Source organism: Macaca mulatta, chromosome 15 (genome assembly GCF_049350105.2).
Source record: "Macaca mulatta isolate MMU2019108-1 chromosome 15, T2T-MMU8v2.0, whole genome shotgun sequence".
NCBI classification, from domain to species: Eukaryota; Metazoa; Chordata; class Mammalia; order Primates; family Cercopithecidae; genus Macaca; species Macaca mulatta.
The window spans coordinates 121392788-121420294 of NC_133420.1; the positions used below are offsets into that span (position 1 = coordinate 121392788).

Here is a 27507-nt window from a genome sequence, read left to right on the forward strand (position 1 = left end):
TTGCCAGAAGCAACATCAGTGGTCACCGAACTTTCACTGTGTCCCATAGCATAGTCAAAGCGGTATGGCTGCCTGCTCTGGGTCCCTCCTGTCCCTCAGTGGGACCCCTATGGCCAAGGGACTTAGGGCCAAAAGATGTATAGCCAATTTAAATGTTCTAGGCCAGACAGGGATGGATGTAGACAGGCATTCATTAGTCCTTAAAACATTTTTTTCGGTAATAAAGAGCCTACAAACTAAAAGCCAAAGGCAAGTTTACAAAATTGACTTATCTACCTTTCAATTCTACATGCTGAGCTACTGTGATCTTGGTTTTAGTTACAGACTTATTGCAATTAACTATACAAAATATAAGCACTGTTAAAGCTTTTTAAGCTAAGGAAGTTAGAGACTTTTGTTGTGCCTCAATGATTTTTGCAGTCTTTTACTAATTTGTCCCAAGGTGGCTGATAATAAACATTAAAAATATACATATATAGGCCGGCCACTCACGCCTGTAATCCCAGCACTTTAGGAGGCCGAGGCAGGCAGATCATGAGGTCAGGAGTTCAAGACCAGCCTGACCAACATGGTGAAACCTGGTCTCTACAAAAAATACAAAAATTAGCTGAGCATGGTGGCACATGCCTGTAATCCCAGCTACTTGGGAGGCTGAGGCAGAAAAATCACTTGAACCCGGGAGGCAGAGGTTGCAGTGAACCGAGATTGTGCCATTGCACTCCAGCCTGAGCGACAGAGCAAGACTCTGTCTCAAAAATAAATAAACAAATAAATAATATATATATATATGCATAAATCTCATAACTGGCCATATTACACCCAGCAAGCTTTGTCACAAGGTATCTTTATAACCTCTCAGTAATTTTCTTTTAATTCTATGGGAAGCAGGAAATTCTTTATGGTTGGGATGGATAAAAGGGTGTCGCATACATAATAACCCAGGAGGCAAAGTCTCTTATTTTACTAGCTATTTAGGTATCTGTGATTTGGAGGGTCTAAACTAATTCTATCCCACAGAACTGGCCCTTGCAATCTCACACACTGACCTCTTACGTGATAGTCCCTGGGCCTAGAGGGAGGGTGCTTGTATAGTTATAGCAGCAGGGCATTTGCAATGAAAAACAGATGGGGCCCGGCGGGATTCCAAATGAGGGAGATTCACAGGCTTTGTCAAATCACCTCTAGTCTTATGGATATATGATTCTGATTTTCTCAGAAGTAAAACTACATGAGATAAATAACATTAATAACTTGCTAATCACAAGAGAATCTGTGTGTCAGAACAGAAAAAGGAACCTATTTCATTAGGGCACCAACTAAAAACATGAAAAAAATTATAAGCTGGTACTCTTTAGAGGATTATTGTAGGAAGAAATGTCATGATTTGATCTGCACTCTAAAACAAAAGTCAGGGCTGGAATTCAGTAACAGGTGTTACAGTTTTCCTTTGAAACAATTTTTCTCTGTTTCTCTAGCCCTCCTTTTCTACTAAAGAGAAATTACAGTAAGAGCAATTTGTGTGCAAAATAAGTTTTTGGCTTATTACACTTGACTTGATTATTCACATAAAGTGCAGCAGGAATTAGTTGTGTTTCAAATGCTTGTTCTTTGGTGCCATAAAGAAAAAGCACTTGAACATAAATTGAATTTATTTAGTAAGGTCATTTTTACTTCCTGCAGAAAGGGTACACTCACCAGCAGTGTTGCCACGAGAGTACACCCAACAAAGGAGACAGGGTCATTTATAACCAGACGCGTCCACCCTACTGCTGTGTCCAGTTTCCATTGACTGGAACGGGACCTCACATTCTGTATTTGTCCCTATTGGCTAGCAACTTAGAACTTTTTAAAAGAGGCAAAGGTAGAGGAGAACAAAGGAAGGAGGAATTAACTTGTGGAATGCTGAGAAAGGTAAAAACACCTTCAAATAATGAAGAGGAACAGGCTATGACCTAATGCTTGCTTGGACCAGTATAACCATGCCAGGACAAATATTTAGGCTAAATTGTGGGAGCTAAGAACATAAAGTATATTGATTTTTTTATTACGGCTAGCAGATATTTAAGATTAGCACAGGACTTTGAATAAATTTTGCTTCTAAGAGAAGTTACTATTTATTCCAAATTGGTCTTACTGCTACTTCCTCTACTTTACTTTTTACACTTGGCCATAGAGACTCTTTTCAAGTTGACTTTGCTGGAGCTTCACCTAATAATGTTATTCTAGTCAAAGCCTCGGTATAATAACCAGTAGCTGCGACTGTGTCCGGTTTCAAAAGAAAAGGCTCTTATTAAACATTCCTTTACATATCACATACTTATCAGTTAACTGTTAATTGCCTATCTGCCTGCTAAACTGTTTGCTTCTGCAAAATAGAGACCTTAACTGTCTTGCACCCCCAGGGCTTAGGCCTGCATAATGCTCAGTAGACATTGCATACATAATAGATGTTGGAAGAAGATGCAGTTGGCAGAGAGATGTAAGGACAATTTCCCATTGGTTTGTCCACATAAAGTATGTATGTTTTATACTGGAAAGCTGAGATCTTGAAAAAACTGTATACAAAAATCTTTGCAGGTATGTCTCTGTTTCTCCATATTGGGCTTCCACTTTTGATCATCATAGAAATGTGCTGTAGAATAGATTATACTGTGTTTTTTTGTTTGTTTGTTTGTTTGTTTTGAGATGGAGTTTCACTTTTGTTGTCCAGGCTGGAGTGCAATGGCTCAATCTTGGCTCACTGCAACCTCCACCTCCTGGGTTCAAGCGATTCTCCTGTCTTAGCCTCCCGAATAGCTGGGATTACAGGCATGCACTACCACACCCAGCTAATTTTGTATTTTTAGTAGAGACGGGATTTCTCCCTGTTGGTCGGGCTGGTCTCGAACTCTCGACCTCAGGTGATCCGCCTGCCTCAGCCTCCCAAAGTGCTGGGATTACAGGCGTGAGCCACCACACCCAGCCAATTACACAGCGTTTTAAAGATAAATAAATATGTGAATTTTGTATTAAAGTTCAGCGGCTCTTCACTTAAGAAATATTCATCAACTAAGAAGTATATGGCTTGGGTAACTGTCAACTGAAGAATCATGAGATTCATAAATTTGGAGAGGAGAGTATTATCTCTTACAAAGGCTTGCAGCCAGCAGGCTGCCCACTGTGCAGGCTGGGAAGCATAGCTTCTGGAAGAAACCAAAAGCAGGCACTTTAAGGGAGGGAAAGGTGAGACAGAAATTTGTGCTGAATGGGCTGGCTAAGTATACATATTCAATAGTTATAGGAAGAGCTAGGAATAATTATGAAGGGGGTGCACACATTCATAGCAAGCAAACATCCATGTTACATACATCTTACATTCATTTGGGGTGGAGACATATATATATATATATATATATGTATTTTTTTTTTTTGAGATAAGAGTCTCACTTGCCCAGGCTGGCATGCAGTGGCACGATCTCAGTTCACTGCAATCCCCGCCTCATGGATTCAAGCAACTCTCTGCCTCAGCCTCCCGAGTAGCTGGGATTACAGGTGCCCGCCACAACATCTGGCTAAGTTTTTGTATTTTTCATATAGATGGGGTTTCACCATCTTGGCCAGGCTGGTCCTGAACTCCTGACCTCGTGATCCACCCGCCTCGGCCTCCCAAAGTGCTGGGATTACAGGCGTGAGCCACTGCGCCTGGCCAAGACTTACATTTAATTGCATTATAATTTCACTCTGTGTGTCATAAAGTGAAAGCAAGGACACAGAGGCATGTTGTGTACGGCCTGTGAATACCTGCCATAGCCAGTCTATGGCCGATGGTCTTTTATCAGGAAGGAATGCCTTTCAAGGTGAAGCGAGTCTTTTAAAAGAGCTGGTTTCTGTCTAACTCTTGGAGAAGGAAGATCGATGGCAGTGAGGGAGGTGGTATAACAAGGCGTGTCCCACCTGCATGTGCCCGGCGTGGCTGGGAACTCAGTTTTTAAGGCTTCTCTGGGGCTCCTTGGGCAAAGAGGGAGTCCATTCAGTTAATTAGGGGACTTAGAACTTTATTTTTATTTCTCAGAATTTATCTAGGAAAGTTAGATGGTAGATCATCAGGTGCAGAATGTCGTGTTAATTTGGCTTGCTATCAAGATGTATCAGAGTAAAACAAAAACAGTGTTATCAGCTGTATACTAATAACATCCCTGGTCAGCAATATCTCAGACATTTTCCAAGGACAAAAGTATTAAATTACATAAAGAAATAGCACGCTTTCAAATAACACTCCCAGGGCTTGACAAATATATAAGAAAATCTAATTCCCAGGAACATTTCCCAATAACGCCATGAAAATGGCTGAGGAATGTGAAATATACATGTCACTGTCATTCTAATTTGGTTATTTCTTTAACACCCACAAGAAGGATGATAACTTCTCTCCCCCTAGCTCCTATTCCACCACTCCAATATGCACCCTGGACCTCAAGGATCATTTCTCTTTCCTGTATCCAGATAAAAGAAGGTCACAATTCCTGGAGCCTGGTGTGCTCTGGACCAGAGTGTATTCCCAGAGGTAGTCACGACCCCTTTAATGGCAGACTCTGCCTGCAAACTGCTTCATCCTGTGAGGAGTGGCCTGCATAAGTGATCACAAGGAGGACTCAAGGCACCACAGTTTTCTCTTTTTGCTGAGATTACAATGACATTCTTCTTATTTGCCGAACTAATGCAAAGTTGTTAGTCTGTGTTTTGAACTGTGAAAACACATCACCGAGTCTGAAAAAATTGTATGCTTACTCCTGGAAGTGGTTTTCCGGGTTGATATGTACTCACTTCAGGTCTCTGGAACTTTAAAGAACAAAACTAGCCACAGGGACTCTAGAAGCAGAGAGACCTTAGTTCAAATCTCAACTCTACAACTTCCAGCCTATGTGGCCTTGGGCGTACAACTTAATCTCCTCTTACTCAGTTTCTTCATCTATTAAATGGAGACAATAATAGTACCCACTTCACAGGCTGCGTTGAAGAAAGAATTAGATAATCTGTGTAAATAATTTAGCAAAATTTCTGTAATCTCAGCACTTCGGGAGGCCGAGGTGAGGGGATCACAAGGTCAGGAGATTGAGACCATCCTGGCTAACACGGTGAAACCCCGTCTCTATTAAAAATACAAAAAATTAGCCTGGTGTGGTCGTGGTCACCTGTAGTCCCAGGTACTCAGGAGGCTGAGGCAGGAGAATGGCGTGAACCCGAGAGGCGGAGCTTGCAGTGAGCCGAGATTGTGCCACTGCGCTCCAGCCTGGGTAGCAGAGTGAGACTCTGTCAAAAAAATTATAAAAATATAAGAATTTAGCAAAGTTCATGGAGCTTTCATACATGTTTATTTAGTATCTCTTATAAGCAAAAGTCTGTGATAGGTGCTCTTAAGTGCAGTGAGAAGAGGGAAGGGCCTCATCTTGAGTAAAAGATGCTGTGGAAGTTGCTATGTATGTGGGGGAAAAAACCCTGAAATCTAGGGAGCTGGAAATAAAATATTCATTGATGTCAAGGATCTTGCACAAGTTATCTCTTTTAGTTTTCACGACAACACAATGTTGTAGCATATTTTCAGGCAATTTCCATTGCTAGAGATGAAACTCTGACCCAAAATAGCTTGCAACAAAAAGAAAAAAGAGACAGAAAAACGGAGAAAGGATGTGTTGACTTCCACAACTGGGACACCAAGCGGGAGATGGAGCTTTGATCGAGCTAGGAAACCTACAGGTTAGATGATGTGCCAATAGTTTTCTCTCTTTCTCCTGCTCCATTTCCCAGCTACACTCTTCTCTGTCTGCCCTTTCTCTTTCACAGCTATAAGGCAAGAAACATTTCTGCAAGCCCCAGGGCCATATCCTTGCATTGCACCACCCAACAGGAAGAGACCTTTCTGCTCCCATAATTCCTGTGTCAAATCTCAAGGATACATCTAGGTGGCCCCAACTGAGTCATATGCCCACCATTTTCCCAGTCACTGAGCACAAGGGCATAGGGTATCCTGATTGGCCAGACCTGACTTACATGCCTATCATCTGCACCAGTCATAGACTTATAATGGGTTCATAAACATTTACAGGAGGGGGTAGCCCCCCTTAGGACCAGCCCACACAGCCACATAGACATACAACACACACAGCCACATAGGGCCCCACAGTCAGGTTAATGCTCTGCTGTTGTCTTCTTGAAATTCTTAATAATTATACTTTTGAACTTGTGTTTGGTAAGTGGAATCCAATGGGACAATTCAGCACTTGCATGAGCAGAGGAGATACACACAATATGCGTGTCCACCTCTGTGCTTTGCTACCCATTAGCCCATTCTACTGATAATGTCCATGAGCACAGAATCCCTGTGGACCCATGATTTGTAGAGTTCGGTGAGACTCAAAACAAGTATAAGGGAATCATGTTACGTCTATGACTGCATGAAAGGAGTATGGACAGCCACAGGAGGCCATACACACTGTTAGAACCAGAACTTGCTTCAAATGCAGAGAGAAGGCAATGGCATCATAAGGAAAATGAATAACCAGAGCACCCTATCATATCCTTCCTTACCTGTGCTGCTTTCCTGTATTGGCCAAACACTTACTCTGAAGTTAATGACATAGACAGAAAGGGAAGGACAGAGCAATCTAGAGCTCCTGTCCTTTAGTGCTTTCTCACTCATTGGTCAGCCACAGGTAGAGAGGGTGCTGGTGCTTGTGCACATAGCAAGAAGTGAAATAGAAATAATTGAGTTAGTTCTGTGCAGCATCACCACTGTTCTGGTAAAGAATGAAATATATATGCACATAAGAGCTACAAAGTGCAAATTGTGTTATTTTGGTGATTCTGCATACAAGTCCAATGTTTTTATATTTCCATTTAAAACTGGCATAGCAAATTCTATATAAAGATAAATGGTAAAGTCTGTGCTAATAATTTATAATTTCTATTTTTATTTACTTATAATGCCATTAAATATCAAATTTTTAAAAACACTATGACAACTTGAAAGAGACAACAGAAGAGAAAAAAAGTTTTATATTTTAATACCTTTAATAAGCCATTTTATCCTGCTTTTTGAACAAGGGCTCATTTTTTATTTTGAACTGGGCCCCACAGATTATGAAGTTGGCCCTAGGCACAGCCTCACATCACTACCTGTTCTGGTGATCTATTACTAGGTAAGCTATGTAACATATTACCCCAAAACCTGGTGCCTTGAAACAACCACCATTCTTAAATATGTCACGATTTTGTGACTCAGAAGTTCAGGCAGAGCTCAGCTAGGTGATTCTTCTGCTTCACATGGCATTAACTAGGCACTCAGGTGGCTTTCAGGCTGTTAACACGTCTGGTCTTGGCAAGGATTGGGGAAGATTGGGCTCAGCTTGGCACCCCCAACTCTGCCCCACCCTTTAGCCTCTCCAGCAGTCTTTGGAGTTCTTACATGGCAGTTCAGGGCTCCAAGAGACCAAGACCTAAGCTGTCCATCCTCTAAAAGGCTAGGCTTGAAATAAAAATGCCATTACTTCTGCCACACTCTCTTGGTCAAAGCAGTAATAGGGCAGCCCAGATGCAAGCGGGAGAGTCTATTACACATCAGGAAACCAAGGCCCAGAGAGGCTCAGTAACTTGCACAAGGTCACACAGCTAGTAGGTTATAAACTTGGGAGTTGAACCAAGTCTGCTCCAGGGTCAATGCTGTAGCCCACTTTGCCATGCTGGTAATAGTAGTCTCCAAACATCTAAACTGTGTAACAATAAAGGACAAAGTCTTAACTTCAGAAGGCAGCTTTAACACACACACACACACACACACACACACACACACACACACACACAAAGGGAGAGAGAGAGAGACGGACAGAGATGTCTCAGGAAGTAAAATGTGTGAAAGAACTTCATAAATATTGGAGTACTCCAAAACTGTCACTTAGAGATTCTAAAACCTCTTCTATCCTAGAGACAGGCCCCAGGAGCAAAATTGCTGGATGTACCTCTGCCCCATGGTTGGAGCAAACTGGTCCCAGAGCAAAGCTGACATCTGGAGGGGACCTGTGTACCCGTGCTGACGCACACACTGAGATGCTGAGTGCTGGTCCATCCGACTCTCAAAATAGAAGCATGAATACCCCAACATGGTGCCAATCAATGATTGGTGGGTTTGAGTTATCCTCAAAACTGAATCAGAGAATCTGTTGTCTATGAATCCATACACATATGTATTTTCTATGTGTACCGATAATGAAAGTCAAAATCTCATCTTGTGAGGGGAGAAGCTTTTGCCCTCAGAGTTATCAAATCCTGAAAACAAATGATAATGAAGCAAAATTACAAAACAAAATTACAAAATTAAAGCAGCGACATCCTATTGGATATTAGATAAAACAATGAAAAGCAAAAGAAACGCCAGAGCTAAATCCAAGTGTTTAAACAATTTGGCATTGATGAAGCTTCATTACCAATCAGTGAGGAGAAGACGGATTGTTGGATAAACTGACTAACCACTAGGGAAAAGAAATAGAATCTCTATCTTGCTCCTTATGACCAAACAAAACCCCAAATGGATTACAAATAATTAAATGTAAAAGGTGGCCAGGTGCTATGGCTAACACCTGTAATCTCAACACTTTGGGAGGCTGGAGTGGGCAGATCACGAGGTCAGGAGTTGGAGACCAGCCTGGCAAACATAGTGAAACCCCGTCTCTAGTAAAAATACAAAAAAATTAGCCAGGTGTGGTGGCAGGCGTCTGTAATCCCAGCTTCTTGGGAGGCCAAGGCAGGAGAATCGCTTAAACCCAGGAGGCGGAGGTTGCAGTGAGCTGAGATGGTACTATTGCACTCCAGCCTGGGCGACAATGCAAGACTCAAAAAAAAGGAGTGAACATTTTTATATATTTGGGATAAGAAAGGTATCAAAGCTAGAAATCGTAGTTGATTTTTTTCTATATAAAACATTTAAATCATATTGTTGGCACAAATAAATGAATAAATAAGAGAAAACTAAAGAATGAACTTGGAGAAAAAGTTAATAACATAATTGATGAACATATGATCCATTAAAACGTTGTAAATCAATAAAGAAAGATTAGTATCTCACAAAAAATATTGAGAAATTTGATGAATAAGGATTTCACAAAAGCAATAAATATGAATAGTCAACAAACATATAAAATAGTTTTCAACCTCTATAGTTAAAATGATACAAATTAGAAACAAACATGAGATCTCTTTTACCTCTCACCCTGCCCAGGATGAAAACTTAATAATGCCTGGAACTAACGGCTCTGGGTAGCAGAAACGTCTCCCTTGCAGCCTGGCACCAGGAGCTTGCCTGTCCCTATAGAATCTGTGTATGACGAAGGGACAGGCACCCCTTCCTTGGGGCAGATGCAGCTCCCTGCTGGTCAAGCAGAGAGTGGTCTAGGTTTCAGCCCCGCCAGACTCAGAGAGCACCCCCGTGCTGAGCACAGCTTGTACCAGGTGGAAGTATAAACCAGAATTGAATCTTTCCTGAGTGCAATTTAGCAACAAGTGTCACAAATAAAACAGCTTCTCCTCTGACTCTCAACGTTTCTCCTAGGACTGTATCTCTTAGAGAGATTTATCCAGGATCAAAGATGTATAAACAGGGGTGTTCCCTGTATAGTAGTTCATAATAACAAAACCCTGGAACCAACTGTGTATCAGTCAGGGGTTGGTTAATAACCTCATGGTTCATGCATTCAAGAGAATGATATACAGTCAATAAGAAGATAGTATGGAAGTATTTCCACAACATGCTATCTAATCCAACAGTCAGCTTACTAAATCACATATGTAACAACATTTACACTTACATTTCTGTATGCAGAGACAGACACTAAAATATTAATAAAAGTTGGAGCATATTTGCCTCTAAGATTGGGATTTGAGGTGTCTTATATTTTACCCCTTTTATTAATTTTTCTATTAGATATATATTATTTTTGAAACATCAGAGGGTTCTTTATCGAGTCTGTTCTACTTATAAATTCTGCACTCATTTATCCCCACCTGGCCTCAAAGTCCCCAGAGTTTCTTTGTAATCTATTTTGTCTTTGACACAAATCACAGAGCACCCCGTTTGGAGAGGAGTGAGCTGCATCTTGAGGACTCACACACCCAAAGGTGAAAGTATAGCCAACAGTTCAAAACTGTGGACAATTCTGGTCAATCAGTCATCTCTTCCATATCTACCTGGCAATCAAAATTTACAGCTATCTATGTTAATAATAACAAAATATACATTATTTAACAATCTTGTCATTTTGAATTTAGTTTCACGGTAGCAATCTCGACCCAGATCAAACTTGGAAATTGAAATCAATCAACTCTTTCAAACATTTTCCAATAAAACAGATGTTTACGGACAAGCAGGAAATGCCTATTCATACTAAACCATATTTGAGTCAGAAAATATAATCTCTGTTCCTTGTTTCTAGGCAGTTTTTTCCGAGTACCCTTAAAATAGATGATGATTCCCAGCATAGTAATATGTAACAGCATTTAACATCCACACATTTAATACTTTATATTTGAAGACTCTCCAAAATAATGTTACAATTTTTCTCTTTTTTTTTTTTTATGTTTAGCTAAATTTCCCCTGTGGATCACTCGTCATACCACGTATGAACTTAAATAAGCAAATCCATTTGAGTACCATCAAACTGAAAAAATAAGACTAGTTATTTGTCACATAGTGTCAGTTGTGTAAGCTTAATTTTCCACTGTCTGTAAACTTAAACATACACTCCAAGGAGGGCGTAAAGATTATTTGTCTGGGTCAGGCACGAGGAGGTTGCTACTAATACTTCAGCCCCAAGAAAATCTGACAGTAGGAGGCCTATGTCCTGACGCTTGTTCCTCGGGTCCTTGGAATCCGGCCAGCCAAGGTGTTCCACCTGGTATTCTCCATGTCTTGTCCTGCCTGCCCAGAGAGGCACACACTGCTCTCCCCACCCCAACCCCCTCAATAAAAACCCTTTAACTTCGGTGCCTCAGGAAAAAAGAAGAGAAACAGTTCTTGAATGAGAGTGGATAGTTTAGTGGAAGCTCTCTCCAATGAAACAATTATTTGAGTGGCAAAAATTATAAAAAATAAAACATGTAAAAATCTCTGGGAATTGCCCTAAAGACACACAGCAAGTAGAAAACTATTTTTTAGAAAAATGATAAGATCTCAGTAAGAACACAAGAGTCCACATCATCTGAGCCATGACCCGCTCTCATCTCCTCCCCAATGTTCAGCATGACGCAAGCTCTACTCTGGGTGGAGGCCGCCAAGAAGATGGGTATGCTCTCCCCCTGCTCCAGTCTAGAGCTCCAGTTTTACCCCAGCAGGGCAGGCCATGGGCCTCTCCCATCCCCTCACCCCCATCTTCTAGTTGCAGAAACTGCATCCCAGGACACCCATCTGCTGGTTGCGGAAGCTCCATCCCAGGAAACTGCATCAAGAGAACTGGGGCTCCCTTTCCCCACCAAGCCCCTACTCGTAGAGTGGATGCTTTACCCCAGGGACTCTAATTGCCACTTCCCTAGCACCCTCATAAGACAGAAGTTTCACTCACAGAAGGCTACTGTCCCCACCCAGTGCCCTGCTAGTAGAGTCAGGGTGTCAGCCCAGGAGAAGCAGGCCACTGTCTCTACTCCCAGCTCCAGTGCAAGAGAGCGAGTTTCTTCCCAGTGGAAAGGCAGGTTGTAAGAGCAGAGAGCTCCCTAGCTCACCCTAAGGGGGCCGACTTTATTTGAAATAGAGGACAAAGTCCCAGCTAAGTATTCTCAAAAACAAGAAGGTCCTTAACAATTAAAAGGAGCAACAAGTAAAACATAGATGCCAGGAGCGACAATGATGCCAGGAGCAAGAAGCGAAACAGAGACCAGCTGGAATGCTAACAGAGGAAAAGAGGCAGCTCAGAGGTCTCCCAGTGTGGGAGCAGGCCTCAAAGACTGGTAACAGCTGTCCTGCAAGCAGCACTGACTTTAATGGGATTTGACTGGAGGAATTTATACCTTAGGGCATCGTTGAGAACAACAGAGAAATCAGCAGGCCACTAGAACAGGCTAAGATCTGTTGTGACACCAAGAACAAACCAGACATAAGCTCAACAAGACCACAGTCATCCTGATGGTCAGAGAGACAGTTTCCACACCCAAGATGGCACTCATGGAAGAGCAACATCATAGGCTGCACGTTGCCAGGGAAATAGATTTCACTGGAGTCCAGCCAAGACCCTAAACATATGCTCAAGCAAGCAACACCAACAAGCCCTCAGAGGGCAATCAGTATGAGACGTGCTATAATATATTCTCAAAAATGTTGGCTTTTCTCTTCTTTTCTTTTTTCTTCTTTTTTTTTTTGAGACAGAGTCTCACTGTGTTGCCCAGGCTGGAGGGCAGTGGTGTGATCTAGGCTCACTGCAACCTCTGCCTCCCGGGTTCAAGCAATTCCTCTGCCTCAGCCTACCACATAGCTGGGACTACAGGTGTGTGCCACCATGCCTGGCTAAATTTTCTGTATTTTTAGTAGAGACAGGGTTTCATCGGTTGGCAAGGCTGGTCTTGAACTCCTGACCTCAAGTGATCTGCCTGCCTCAGCCTCCCAAAGTGCTGGGATTACAGGCGTGAGCTACCATGCCCAGCCTAAAATGTTGAGTTTTCAACAACAAAATAGTGAGACACTCATAGAATCAAGAACATATCACCTATACACTGGGACATTAAAAAAACAGGCAATGGAAACTGCCTTTGTAAGGACTCAAATGGTGCATTTAGCAGACTTCAAAGGAGTTATTATAAATATTATTGACAAAAAAAGTCAAACTCTATACAATATTTGGAGAGATTTATTCTGAGCCAAATATGAGCGATCAATGGCCTGTGACCACAGCCTTCAGGAGATCCTGAGAACATGTGCCCAAGGCGATTGGGCCACAATTCAGTTTTATACATTTTAGGGAGGCATAAGACATCAATCAATATGTGTAAGATGTGTATTGGTTTCGTCCAGAATGGTGGAACAACTAAAGTGGGAGTTTCCAGGTCATAGGTGCATTCAAAGCTTTAATGATGACAGTTGGTTGAGAGAGTTATTATCAATAGAAAGGAATGTCTGAGTTATGATAAGAGGTTATGGAGACCAAGGTTTTATCATGTACATGAAGCCTCCAAGTAGCAGGCTTCAGAGAGAATCAATTGTTAATGTTTCTTATCAGACTTAAAGAGTCTTTTCTATTAGTACTATTCCAAAAAGGAGGAGGGTATGATAAGGTATGTTCAGCACCCCCTTTCTATCATGTCTTGAATGGGTGTTTCAGGTTAACTTTGGAATGCCCTTGGCCAAGAGAAGGGGGTCCATTCAGATGGTTGGAGGAGGGGAGGCTTAGAATTTACTTTTGGTTTATAATACGTTCCAACAAGTAAAGAAAACCATGCTTTAAAAAATAAGCTAAAGAAGATCCACAAAAGGACCACATTCACTGATAAGAATATTTAATATTTACTCTCAAATTGATCCAGAGATTCAACACAAGCCCTATCAAAATCTCAGCTTTTGTTTTCACACAAATGGACAAGCTGATTCTAAAATTCATATGAAAATGCAAAGGAACCATAATAGCCAACACAATATTGAAAAGGAACAAAGTTGTAGGACTCAAACTTCTTAATTTCAAAGCTTATTACAAAGCTGCAGTACTAAAAACTCTTTCATACTTGTAAATGCCTGATGGGTTCGGCCTGCTTACTGCACAGGCAAAACCAATTTACTGAGACCACACCATCACAATAAAAAAAGAGTTTAATTGACACAAGGCTGGCCACACCACATGAGAGATGGAGTTACTACTCAAATCAATCTCAGAAAATTTGGAGGGTAGGATTTTTCAAAGATAGTATGACAGGCTAGGGAGTCTGTTTCTGGGTGGGGCTACATGACTGGCCAGTAGGGTTGGTGGGGTCAGGGAGGTCAGCAGGGTCAGTGGGGTCAGCAGGGTCAGCAGGGTTGGTGGATCCAGGTGAAGCCATTGGTCGTCAGAAATTCACAAACCTAAAAAGGATCTCAAAAAGCCAATCTTAGTTTCTGCAATGGTGATGTTATTTGCAGGAGTAAGTGGGAGACTTGCAAAACCTGTGACCTTTAAATAATAGCTGGTAATCACGTATGCCTACACCTTAGCAGAATTCAGGCTCCTCACATCCTCCTAACCTGGTGGCCTTTCACAAGCTTTACAAAGGTGGTTTAGTTTGGGGAAAGGGCTATTGTCATTTAAACTATAAACTAAATGTCTCCCCAGGTTAGCTTAGCTCAGACTCAAGAATGATTAAGGGCAGTTTGGAGGCTCATGGCGAGATGAAATTTGGTTAGATCAGCTACTTTTCCTGTCATAATTTTCCCATGTTATAATTTTTGAAAAGGTGGTTTTATAAAGATAAATATACAGATCAATGAAATAGAATTGAAAGTCTAGAAATAAACCTTTACACTGATTTTCAAAAAGAGTGTCAGCTCAATTAATTGGGACAGAATAATTGTTTTAACAACTACTGTCGAGCTGGTACAACTGGAAACCTGCATGCAAAAAAAATGACATTGGATCTTGGCCTCACATTATGTCTAAAAATTAACTCAAAATGGATGTTGGGCATAAATGTAAGAGTTAAAACCACAAAATTCCTAGAGGAAATCATAGGAGTAAATCTTCATGACCTTAGGTAGTAGTTTCTTAGATATGTCACCAAAAGCATAAACAACAAAAGAAAAAAGTTGATAAATTGAATTTCATCAAAATTAAAACCTTTCATTCTGCGAATGATGCCATCACAAAAGGGAAAAGACAACTCTCAGAACAAGAGAAAATATTGGTAAATTCTATGTCTAATAAGGGACTTGTATTTGAAATATGTAAAGAACTCTTACAACTTAATGATACAAAGATAAGTGACTTAAGTGAAAAGTGGGCAAATGATCTGAAGAGACACTTCTCCAAAAATATACAAATGACAAAGAAGCACATGAAAAGATTCTCAGCATTGTTAGTCATAAATGAAATGAAAATGGAAATCATGAGATACCTCTTCACACCCACTAGGATGGCTATAGTCAAAATGACAGACAATATCAAGAGTTGGCAAAGATGTGGAAAAACTGGAACCCTCCTATTTTGCTGGTGGAAACCTGAAAATGGTGAAGCCACTTTTGAAAACAGTTATCAGTTCCTCAAAATGACAAACACAGATTTACTAGATGACTCAGCAATTCCACTTCTAGTTATATATTCAAGAATAAAGGAAAACACACACCCACACAAAAATTTGTATAGGAATGGTTAATGCAAAATTTTTTATAGTAGCCAAGAGCAGAAACTGATGAGTGGATAAATAAAATGTGGCATATCCATACAATGGAATATTACTTGGTACTAAAAAAGTAAAATACTCTATAACATGAATGAAAACATTATGCTAAGTAAATAAGCCAGTCACAAAGAGCACATATTATATCATGCAATTTATATGAAATTTCCAGAATAGGCATGTCTACAGAGACAAAAAGTAGATGGGAGGTTTTCCTAGGGCCTTGGGTGGGAAGGAGGGAAAGGATTGTATGGGTTGGGAAGCATGAGAAGTGATATGGGTATGGGGTTTGGTTTTTGTGGTTTTAAAAAGTTGTGCCAGGTGCAGTGGCTCACGTCTGTAATCCTAGCACTTAAGGATGCAAAGGCAGGAGTGTAGTGTGAGCCCAGGAGTTTAAGACCTGCCTAGGCAATATAATGAGACTCCATTCTTCACAGAAAAGGAAAAAAGTGTTTAAAAATGTTCTAATATTGATGGTGATGATGGTTGTACAGCTTTGTAAATACACTTAAAACAATTTAATTGTAGACCTTCAACAAGTAAGCTGGATACTACGTGAATTCTATGTTTTGAAAACTTAAAAATGGAACTGCACTTTGAAAAATGTAAAAAAGAAAAAGAATGAAAAGATCTTGGTACAAGAAAAACCATCTAATTTTCATTACAGTGAAAAATAACAGCTGAACTACCTTCCAATTATATAATTATATTTTAAAAGAGTAATCTGTTAAGCAAATGATTAGCTACCCATTGAAATAGATGAAAGGGAGGAGTTATTTTTGAGCATAAGTTTTTTCCATCCTTTTGAATCTCCAGTGGCTTGGGTCATGTCTGCCAAGTAAAGGACCCTAATTCAATTATTGAATTGAATTGTTTGCTGCCTTGAATTTCACAAAAAAATAAGGAATCAGGTACACAGAGGAAACTTGACTTGCTCTGAGCTGCACATCTACAAAAGTAGCAGAGCTGAGACTACTATGGCCCGTGCTTCCTGACCCATGGCCAGTGCACCTACCGCTGGGTTTAAACACATGTGATCACACTTCAGACACTATCCTTGGTCTTTAAGTAACTTTTCTCTTTTGCTTGTTCAAAAGTGCACTGACAAAAGAAAAATGAGGAAGTTTACCATTTGTAAGTGAAAAGTCACTTTGATATCTGGTTGAATTGGCTAGGGAATACCAGCAGAAGGAAGTTGTTCCTCTGGCTACATCCTATGTCATTTCGGAAGCTGGATGAATGTGATCAGAAGGTGAAAATCACTGAGATAAGCCACTCACCTCCATCATGCTGGTCTATCAAAATTAACTTCCCTTCATAGGACACAATAGGGTTGTTACTTTTTGTTTAAAGGTATACCTACATATGAAAATAATGCATTTTATCTCAGTTTAATGTAATATGCATAAAAATACATCTGATGCTGTCCTAACTATGCAATATTCTCCTTTGTGTGTCAATACAAGTTTATTATTTCAATATGTGGAGTTAGTTATTCTTTTACTTGCAACCAAAAGCACCTTAACAGATATATCATGTGTAACTTGTGTAAATTTGGAAGAGACAAAAATGAGGAACTTACATCATAAATATCAAAATATGCAATCACATGAGTCCAGGAATTTGAGACCAGCCTGGCAACGTGGTAAAACCCCATCTCTACTAAAAATACAAAAAGTCCCAGTTACTCGGGAGGCTGAGGTGGGGGAACCACTTGAGCTGGGGAAGCTAAGGCTGCAGTGAGCTGTGATTGCGCCACTGCACTCCAGTCTGAGTGACAGAGTAAGACCCTGTCAAAAAAAAAAAAGTACAATGTATATCCTATAGTAAAAAACATGTGGGGCATTACATTCTGAAAGAACATAGTGAAACATTTACAGAATATCGAGGCCTCGCTATCTAGAAGAAAAGAATCCTTACTTTTCACATCTTTCTACCTCAAGAAAAAAGGGAAGGGGGAAGAAACAAAAACGCTACAGTTACAAGTAGTAACCAAACAAGAAAAGGAGAACCACTTAACAAAATGCACTTTGAAAAGCGCTTGCTCATATAAAAACCAGAAGTTGAAAAGTATCACAATGAGGCCACACTCCAACCTCCCAGAAACCATACCTTGTGCGTCTACAAAATCCTGACAATTCTCACTCAAATCTTGAGAGAAGAAGAAAGGGCCATTGTTTATCCTTAGTTTTTCTCATTTTTGACTGTGGGGTAGTGAAAATGGCTGCAGTGGAGATTAGTGCAAAAGGAAATGGCAGCAATGTGGCATGATTTTGTCAGAGTGTGAGGACTCCAAGGACCCACATTAATCGGGGGAATGAGCTGAAACTTACCCGCCCCGCGATGGACAAGGTATGCTCAGCCTTCTCCCTCCCTCAATGAAGTTTGAAGGCTGCATGTTCCTCACAGTCTCACATTGGAGGGAGGAGCCCAGTTTGTGCAACACGACTCCAGCTAAGCCCACCCCCACCATTCCCACGCTCAAAGGCTATAGAAAATCAAGCTCAAAAGGAATATTAATCCATCAAAGGTAATCCAGAAAAGGGGTAAGAAAAGGATCTGACATGAGGATTTAGGAGCTGCCTTACACAAAGGGGCAGAGCACAGTGAAAATCTGAAGAAAGCTGCCAAGTGTGGACAAGATAAAATCAATGAACTTGCAGCTATGCAAACCTTAAAAGACAATAGCATGCACAAGTTAAAAATAAAATCCAGTCTGAAAGAATTTTTAAGTTCACAGGCTACAAAATTTGATAAGAGCCTGAATTTAATTTTTTTAAAAACTCAAGAAACAATTGAATAACCAAGAGAAAATAACTAAAAAGAGCAAGATAGAGAGAACCAGAAATAAAGAAATAATTTGAGGACCAATAAACCTACCTACAGGTAAATTATAAATAACAAGAAATGAAGCAGACCCAGCTAAACGATTTAGTTACTGAAAAAAAAGAAAGGGAGAGAGAGAAAATCATTGTGAACCAGGAAGAAAAAAAAGAGATTACTACAATCAGAGAAAAGATAATAGACATAATGACAAAAAAGTTAATTAATATCCTTGAAGAGAATAATCTAACAAATAAAAAGGTATTTAAAAATCACACAAGAAAAAATTATTTGAATGAAGATCTAAATCTGCCAGTTAAAGAGTGCATTGTGGTTAAGAAATAAAAGTTGACCAGGTGCGATGGCTCATGCCATCACTTTGGGAGGCCAAAGCAGGAGGATCACCTGAGGTCAGGAGTTCGCGACCAGCCTGGCCAACATGGAGAAACCTTGTTTCTACTAAAAATACAAAAAATAGCCAGGTGTGGTGGTGCATGCCTGTAATCCCAGTTACTCAGGAGGCTGAGGCAGGAGAATCACTTAAATCCGGGAGGTGGAGGTTGCAGTGAGCCAAGATCGTGCCATTGCACTCCAGCCTGGGCAACAAGAGTGAAACTCCATCTCAAAAAAAAAAAGAAAAAGAAATAAAAGATGCTGGTTGATCTGTATCAATATATATCCTTGTCAAGTTTCTTAATATCTCAGTTTAAGAAAGGTTCCTTTAGCAACCTGGAAAGAAGAGCAAGTCACACAAAGGACTGGCTGTTCTCACAGTTCTCCAAAACAACACTCAATGCCAAAAGGGCAAGGGAGGAAAATCTACCAAGTCTAGGCCAAAGGGAAGTAGGATGGAGACACACTGTGCTCACCTTAATGTCACTGCCATACAACAGCAACAGAATAACATCCTGAAACTGGAGAGCATTGATAGATGCAGTAGGTGGGATCACGTCTTCACAGAGTCCATCCAGCTAATCAATAAAGAAAGTAGGAATGAGATGTGGTGGTAGAAAGGTCTGGAGGCGCATATGGCATCCTTTTAAATGGAGAACTAAGAAGAGACCACTGAGGGTTTATGGTTACAAAAAAATCAAAATTTTTAAACTTAACTATGTAAAACTCACATAACTAGAAAAATGTGAGAGGTAAGCTGAGGTGAAGTGGAGTGAGAGAGGTAATCGGTTCATGTATCATAGCAGAGTTACTGACACTGTCTGAAATTAAAGCTCATGGTTTAGAAGAAATGACTAAAACTGCCTATTACTGTCATTTTTTTCCTTTAATCAAAGTGGGATCATTCCAGAAGTGATACATTTGTGGCAAAGAATCATTTCTATAAAATCAGCAATTCTTTAGATCCCATTTCAGAATTTTTTATTCTGTTAAATTTAAGTAGAATTAAGTATCATATTTAAAATGGATAAAATGTATAACATATGTATTATATTTAAAATGATGGCCATTTTTATATCTATTGCCGTGCATATATAGAAAGATAATTTTGTAATGGTCACCTAATGTTAATGACGTTTATGCCTGGAATTTGGGATGTTTCTATTTCCTTTGTACTTTTATTCATTTAAGGGACTGCCTATTAGGAATACTTGCCACTGTTACCAAAAAAACTGTTTTTTAAATTAAACACTATTTTGTAGAACAGTTTTAGGTTCCCAGTAAAAATGAGAGACAGGTACAGAGGTTTCCCATATACCCACTAACCCCACACATGCACAGCCTTCCCCTTTATCAACAGCCCCCATCGGACTGGTACATTTGTTACAATTGATGAACCTACTTTGACACATCATAATCACCCAAAGCCCAAAGTTTACATTGAGGTTCCCTCTTGGTGTTGTATATTGTATGGCATTTAACAAATGAAAAATGCTGTGTGTCCACCATCATAATATCATACAGAGTACTTTCACAGCCATAAGAAACCTATGTGCTCCTTCTATTCATCCTGCCCTCCCCACCAGCCCATGGCAGCCACTGATCTTTTTACTATCCAGATAGTTTTGCTCTTTCCAGAATATCAGCTGTTGAAATTATATAGTATGTAGCCTTTTCAGAGGGCTTCTTTCACTTAGTAATATGCATTTAGATTTCCTCCATTTATTTTCATAACTTGCTAGTGCATTTCATTTTAGTGTGGAATAATATTGCATTACACTGATGTACAACAGCTTATATATCCATTCACTTACTGAATGACATCTTGTTTGTGTCCAAGTTTTGGCAATAAACTTAGTAAATAAAGCTAGCGTAGACATTTGTGTGCAGGTTTTTGTGTTAACATGAGGTTTCAACTCCTTTGGGTAAATACTAAGAAGAACAATTACTGGGTACTACTTTGGGTACATACCAACTACTTTGGGTAAATACCAAGAAGCACAATCCTCTTACAATTACTCATGTTGTAAGAGGATGTTTAGTTTCATAAGAAACTGCCAAACTGTCTTCCACAGTGGCTGTACCATCTTGCATTCACAACAGTAATGAATATTTCTATTGCTTCACATCCTCACTAGTGTTCAGTGCGGTCAGTGTTCCGGATTTGGGCCACACTGATATCTTACTGTCTTCATTTGCATTTCCCTGATGATACATAATGTGAAGCATCTTTTAGGCTGGGCGCAGTGGCTCCCAGCACTTTGGGAGGCCAAGGCGGGCGGATCACGAGGTCAGGAGATCAAGACCATCCTGGCTAACATGCTGAAACCCCATCCCTACTAAAAATACAAAAAATTAGCTGGGTGTGGTGGCAGGTGCCTGTAGTCCCAGCTACTTGGAAGGCTGAGGCAGGAGAATGGCGTAAACCCGGGAGGCAGAGTTTGCAGTGAGCCCAGATCAGGCCAGTGCACTCCAGCCTGGGCGACAGAGCAAGACTCCATCTCAAAAAAAAAAAAAAAAAAAAAAATTACTATATGATACTAAGTAATGCAGAAGATGACTCAAAGGTGAAAGGGACCACAGCAGTGTAAAGGGAGGAGGTTGGACATGGATCTAGAACTTCCTCCTCATTTCCATTAGGCAAAAGCCTGAGAAAACTGCAATCTTTGTAGCAGGCTGGGTTTGCCTTGTACACACTGGTCCCCCAGTGCTCATCTCCAATAATATTGACAACTCTGAAAACCACCTACAGACATTCTGCAGCCTCCATCTCAGGAATAACTATTTTGTCAGGTAGTTGAGGCAAAATTAAGTCCAATGATAAGCAAATATAACCATTATCAAAATCTTCCATTGAGGTTTGTGAAAGCAACCTAAGTATGACCTGAGAAGGACTCTGTATTCTATATTTGAGTCCTTGTGGATGAACTGTAACCTAGCTTAATAGGCAGACAAGATTGAAAACCTAATTTAGGAGTATGTGCCTGTAACAATAGTTGAGTCTTGGTCAATCCCAGTGGCCATACTTCAACCACTCATACACTGCTGAGTGTTCAAACTCTGTTCAAATAATGCAAAAGCCAACCTGTAACCAATCCAGTTGTTTCTCTATCTCACCTCCAATTTCTGTACGTCACTTCCCTTTTTTTGTCTATAAATATGTTCTAACCACGAGGCATCCCTGGAGTCTCTGAATCTGCTGTGATTCTAGGGGCTGCCCAATTCATGAATCATTCATTGCTTAATTAAACTGCCTTAAATTTAATTCGACTGAAGTTTTTCCTTTAACAGATGGTGTCAGAAGTGGGGCCCAAAGGAGAGCTTCTAACAACCTCCAGAAGCACTGAGTGAACAAGCAAGGTACCCACAGGAGCCACTTGTATCCCTTGATCTCTCAGATCAGCTACGGATCCTAGTAAATTCTCTCTCGAATGTTGGAGTGCCATAGATTTCTGTTTTGAGCTCTCCAAGTATCTTCAAGCAAATTTCTGTTCCAAACTGGGTTTGGAAATCGTGGCAGAACTGGACTGGATCTAGGATAGGATTTTATCTGGTAATTAACTGGCTTGGATCCAGTTAGAGGCCTCTTACATCAGACTGGGTCAAAAAGAAACAGATAGTAAATGGTAATATTGCAGGGGTTGTAAAATTTGGCTTTTGGAAATTCACAGGGATTTTTGTGTTCTACCCCTTTGCTTCATTTTTCTTGCATGCTTATGTAGGAAAAAAATCATTGGCTAAAGTAATCAAGGAAACCTGACAGCAAAGCCAATATTTTAGGTAAAAATGGGATCCTTAATTCCTGGAAAACTGAGTTCCTCCCAGCTTATATATTAGGTCCAGGAAAGAGTGAGTCTTACAAAAATGGCAAAATGTTGCTAAAGATAACTTATAGGGGAATGTTCCAAATGAATAACAGTGCACTGAAGTCCATTAAAAAAAGGAAAAAATATTTTCTTTTGTGTTGCAACTTGGCCCCCAGGTCTATGGTATGGCGAACTGGGTCACTAGGGCTGCTCACTAGGGAAAGGGAACCCAGAAACCTGGTATGTCAGCAAAAGGGTAAGAATTTCTTATCAGCAGACTTCTGGCCTGTCTCTCTCTGTCTCTCTCTGTCTCTCTGTCTCTCTCTCTCTCTCTCTCTCCCTCTCTCCCCCACCCCCCTCTCTGCAAACCATTTGAATGAATGGTAAAAAACAAAAAAACAAAAACAAAACAAAGAAACAACAAAAAAAAAACCACACTGTAAAGTTTTGATTAATGCAAAAGAGAATTCTGAGGCTAGTCTTAAGCTGTAGCAAATCTTGTGTACTTTGTGCCATGAATTTGTCTTTCTGTATCATTCTGTCATAAAGAGGGGTACCTTAAGACATAATGCAGGCCTAGGGAAACCTATGAGCCTGCTGTACAAGATTGCCCAGCAAACTGGTCAGTTATGTCTTTCAGAGCTTGATCTTGTAACCACGTGGCAGTACTTTCTCTTGGTCTCCACCTTCCAGGGAAAAGGTATTTTAGGGCTTGTGTCATAGTCAGTTTTAAAAATTATCTTGAGTGCTTAAAAGCCTTTGCTCAAAATTAACTACTCTAGGCTCCTGGGAAGGGCAATGGAGACTGCCCAGTGCTGTAGCTCAGCAGCTAAAGTTTTGTCCTTTTACAGTGGCAGCTGGGCTTTCATTCCCAACTTAGGGAATGAGTCCTTTCTGGTTTGATGTCTGCATTACCTTTACTGTTTATTGATTCTATTCTCTTCCCCTCCACAAACTGCACTGAATTTTCCTTTCTCTGAGCACCTGGGAGGTTACTTTTGGTAAAGTTAAGAAGCCAAAAATATTGGCAGTTTGGTGTGGCTAAAGTCAAATAATAAGATATTTAAAAGGACTCTGCCCTGGCTGCGCACGGTGGCTCATGCCTGTAATCCCAGCACTTTGGGAGCCCAAGGCGGGCAGATCACAAGGTCAGGAGATCAAGACCATCCTGGCTAACACGGTGAAACCCTGTCTCTACTAAAAATACAAAAAATTAGCTGGGTGTGGTGGCAGGCACCCATAGTCCCAGCTATTCGGGAGGCTGAGGCAGGAGAATGGCAAGAACCCAGGAGGCAGAGCTTGCAGTGAGCCATGAACCCAGGAGGCAGAGCTTGCAGTGAGCTTGCAGCTATTCGGGAGGCTGAGGCAGAGCTTGCAAGTGGCAGCCAAGTGCAGCCACTGCACTCCAGGCTGATCGACAGAGCGAAACTCCGTCTCAAAAAAAAAAAAAGAAAAGAAAAGAAAGGACTCCACCCTAACGCCAGTAATCCAATAAAGAAACTTAGAAACTGGTAAATAAAAAATATTGCAACTAATGGACCTTGTTCCATCTATGGGTGTAATCACATATGTGTTGTGTGTGTGATGTTTATATAAAAGAGCTCTAATTAATTGGCATAAAGAAAAATAAGCACTTAAATCAAATATTTTGAAAGAAAAATAAAAACTGTAATGTCTTTTAGTTCACATAACTTTAGTAATCTTTGGGAAATAAAAACAGCTTTAAAGATTATTGGAAAAATATAAACATATGGTCTAAATTATGCAGGTCAGATATTAGGTTTGCTAAATGCTTTAAGGTCATAACTGCTTCTTTGACTTTTGAAAATTGTTCAGTTTACCTATTTTGGAGCATCAGATTCTAGATAAGGCCTGGAGACATGTGGAATTAGCCATGTCCCCTAGCTATGCAAAGAAGGTTACAAAGAAAAGAGATTCTATAGAAGAAAGAATCTTGTATGGTAAATTATTGTTCTAAGGTAAAATAACTGGTTGCTTAAAAAGAGGGATGTTTAGGACAAGCCAGAAAATCTAAGCATGTCATAGATGGTCTGCGTAAGTCGTGAAAAGATTCGTGAAAGGGAATTTATGCACCAAAAGTAAAAGTTGCTAAGAGTTACCATTATCACATGTGATTGAGATTACTGAAAACAAAGTCCTTTCAGTAGTATGTGTAAGGAGAGTTAAATATGTCTTTGGTAAAAGATTATAAAAAGGCATAGGAATGTAAATTTTTGCCTAGTTTATCAGGTTAAAGGACTGTTTTAAATTAGGTAAGATAAAGCTAAAGGTTTGAACAAGTTGTGGAAGGTTCATGACAAATTAATCTTGTAAAAAGAAATTCTGTGGGGACATTGGCTAAAGTTAAAGGGGTATTAAGTTTTTCTGTAAATTGAACATTAGAATAAAAGCACAACAGGTTTTTCTTGGAGCACTAATCTGCTTACTTTCACAAAAATTATGAAGAGTTATAAAAGGTTCATGAGACCCTCACCTTGTAGTCAAACTGATTAAGATTGATAGACTTATCTATAAGGTTTTATTAAAAATTGGGCCTGAGTGTGGTGGCTCACGCCTGTAATCCCAGCACTTTGGAAGGCTGAGGCGGGTGGATTACCTGAGGTCAAGTGTTCAAGACCAGCTTGGCTAACATGGCAAAACCCCATCTCTACTAAATATACAAAAATTAGCCAGGTGTGGTGGCACACACCTGTAGTCTCAGCTACCCAGGAGGCTGAGGCAGGAGAATCAGTTGAACCCAGGAGGCAGAGGTTGCAGTGAGCTGAGATTATACCACTGTACTCTAGCCTGAGTGACAGACTGAGACTCTGTCTCAAAAACAAACAAAAAATTTGAGTTGACATTAATAGAACACTAATGCAAGGGTGAAATTTGACTTTCTCTCTTAAACATGATTTTCCTATAATATTAAAGGATAATGACAGATTTTTGTTTGTCTTTTGAATAAACTACTGAAAAAAGAAGGGAAAGATAAGAGACAGATTGTTTGGAATCCTAAGTCTTCCCTCTATCAAACAGCAAAGGTTTTTGCCTTCTTAAAATTTTTGAGTCATCATTTTGGCTAAATGAATGACATGGTAACCTGGAATTCTATTTCACAATATCAAGTGTTTTAAACCTTTAACATATTTAATAGGCTTCCCAAAATCAAATTTCAGCTTCACAACTGTCTTTTCTGACCTGCAACTTTGGGAGGCTACAGAGGCTCCCTGAAGCATCCAAAAGAGGTAAACAGTCTGACATGTTCAGTCACATGGGAAGCATTGTCAAAATAAAGGATAATGTTTTACCTTCTTCAGGTTATATTTTACTGTGTCTGATCAATATGTTCCAAAATTGTACGAGATTTCTAAAATTCTTATATGTCTCAGTATATGCTACCAATCATAATTATAATTATTAATATGTTAAGTTATTGTAGACCACAGAAATGACCAAATTTCCTTGTCAACTGTGTCTTTAACTATGACTATTTAAAATCATTTCACAGTTAATTGCATAATGCTGATGCAGTTTCTGGAAACCTCACAAGTATGCAAAATCCTAGGATATGGTTTCTTTTAGGAAGTTCATGAAAGGATGGAAAGGACCCTGAAAATCACTCTTAAATACAAGTTTCTAATTACTTTAATATCATATAATGGGTAAGAATTCCACATGAATTCTCCAATTCCACAAGAATTGGACTGGGTAAGAATTCCTGAAACTTTAATAAAAGACTGATTGGTTTATAAAACTGCTAACCCAAGTAAAACAAAAATTAGTTAAATACCAAGAAAATACTTTGCCAGATTTCCATGCTAAATGAGTGAATACTAAAACTGTTTAGATATACAATTTGAATCAGCTCCATGGTCTAAGTCAAATTACCTATGATAACCCATCAGTTACCAGTGCTATGCACATAAATTGGAGAAACAACTGGTATTCGAGAGGACATGAGTCCAATGTTAAGCATGGACTCATAGAGAACCAGGATGGCTGCCTTGTCCTTCCAGAGTCCTTATTGTTACTAAAAGTTCTGCATTCCATGACTCATCATGGAAAAGATAAAATAATTCCAATTAAATATATTGGTATGGTGACTTATAAAGTTTATAACCAATGTTTGGTGTGTTAAATCCATATTCCTGGGAAGACAATTAAAGCCCAAGGTATGTTTGGTTACCTGATGGGCCATTTAAACATTTTATAAAGGGATTTCTATTCAATTGTCATTTTTATTGCATGTTTTTTGGTTGTATAAAAGCTTTCCCATGCAAGAGGACTGATGTTATAACAGTAGATTATTATGCTACAGGGTATTTTCACCAGGTTAAAAAAAAAGCTTTTTATGGTTCACTGAGGACAGTTGATCCTTTCACAATCTAGACCTCAAAGATTGGATCTTCTGAGAACATCAGAGAAAGACTGTCCTTGCCATCCACACTACAGCAAAACTTCAGGAACTTTAACTTCAGGTTCATAATGTCACAGCTGAGAACAGTCCCTCCATGCTCTTGAAACTGTACACCCACTGGAACCCTGAAGGTAAAGCTAACCAGGGAAATTTCTCCTGAGAAGAAGATGGCATCCTTGATGTGAGCAGCTTTCCCCAAGGTCATGGATCAAGGCTTCTACTATCATGAGACTCTTACCTTCAAATAGTTTTTCCTTGTTCATGCCTGTATGAATAATAGAAATGAAAAGGGGGTCTGTTGTGTGCACTTATGGGGTATACTTTTATTTGTGAAGGTTTTTTTCAGCCAGCCTTATACATGGATAACCTTATACTTTGATAGATAAAAGATGAAGGCCCCTCGCAGGTGAGAAACTTTAATGGCACATACATTGCCTCATAATCAGTCAGAAATAGAACATTGATTCACTTCTCTTAACCCACATCACGGGTCAAAGAGAACATTGGCAGAAGGCCTTCACTCTTCTAAAAGGCATCATTTGGCCGGGCACGATGGCTCATGCCTGTAATCCCAGCACTTTGGGAGGCAGAGGTGGGTGGATCACCTGAGGTCAGGAGTCTAAGACCAGCATGGCCAATATGGTGAAACCCCATCTGTACTAAAAATACAAAAATTAGCCGGGCATGGTGGTGGGTGCC

General features: G+C 40.0%; 1 protein-coding gene across 1 annotated transcript in view; it reads right to left on the bottom strand.

The window, feature by feature from the left end:
- The window catches only part of LOC106993834 (uncharacterized), a 79802-nt gene that overhangs the window by 49264 nt on the left and 3031 nt on the right, over positions 1-27507 (bottom strand). Inside the window, exon 3 of the mRNA XM_077966428.1 lies at positions 19059-19160. Coding sequence (XP_077822554.1) covers positions 19059-19160 — 102 coding nt within the window. The remainder of the gene's footprint in view (positions 1-19058; positions 19161-27507) is intronic.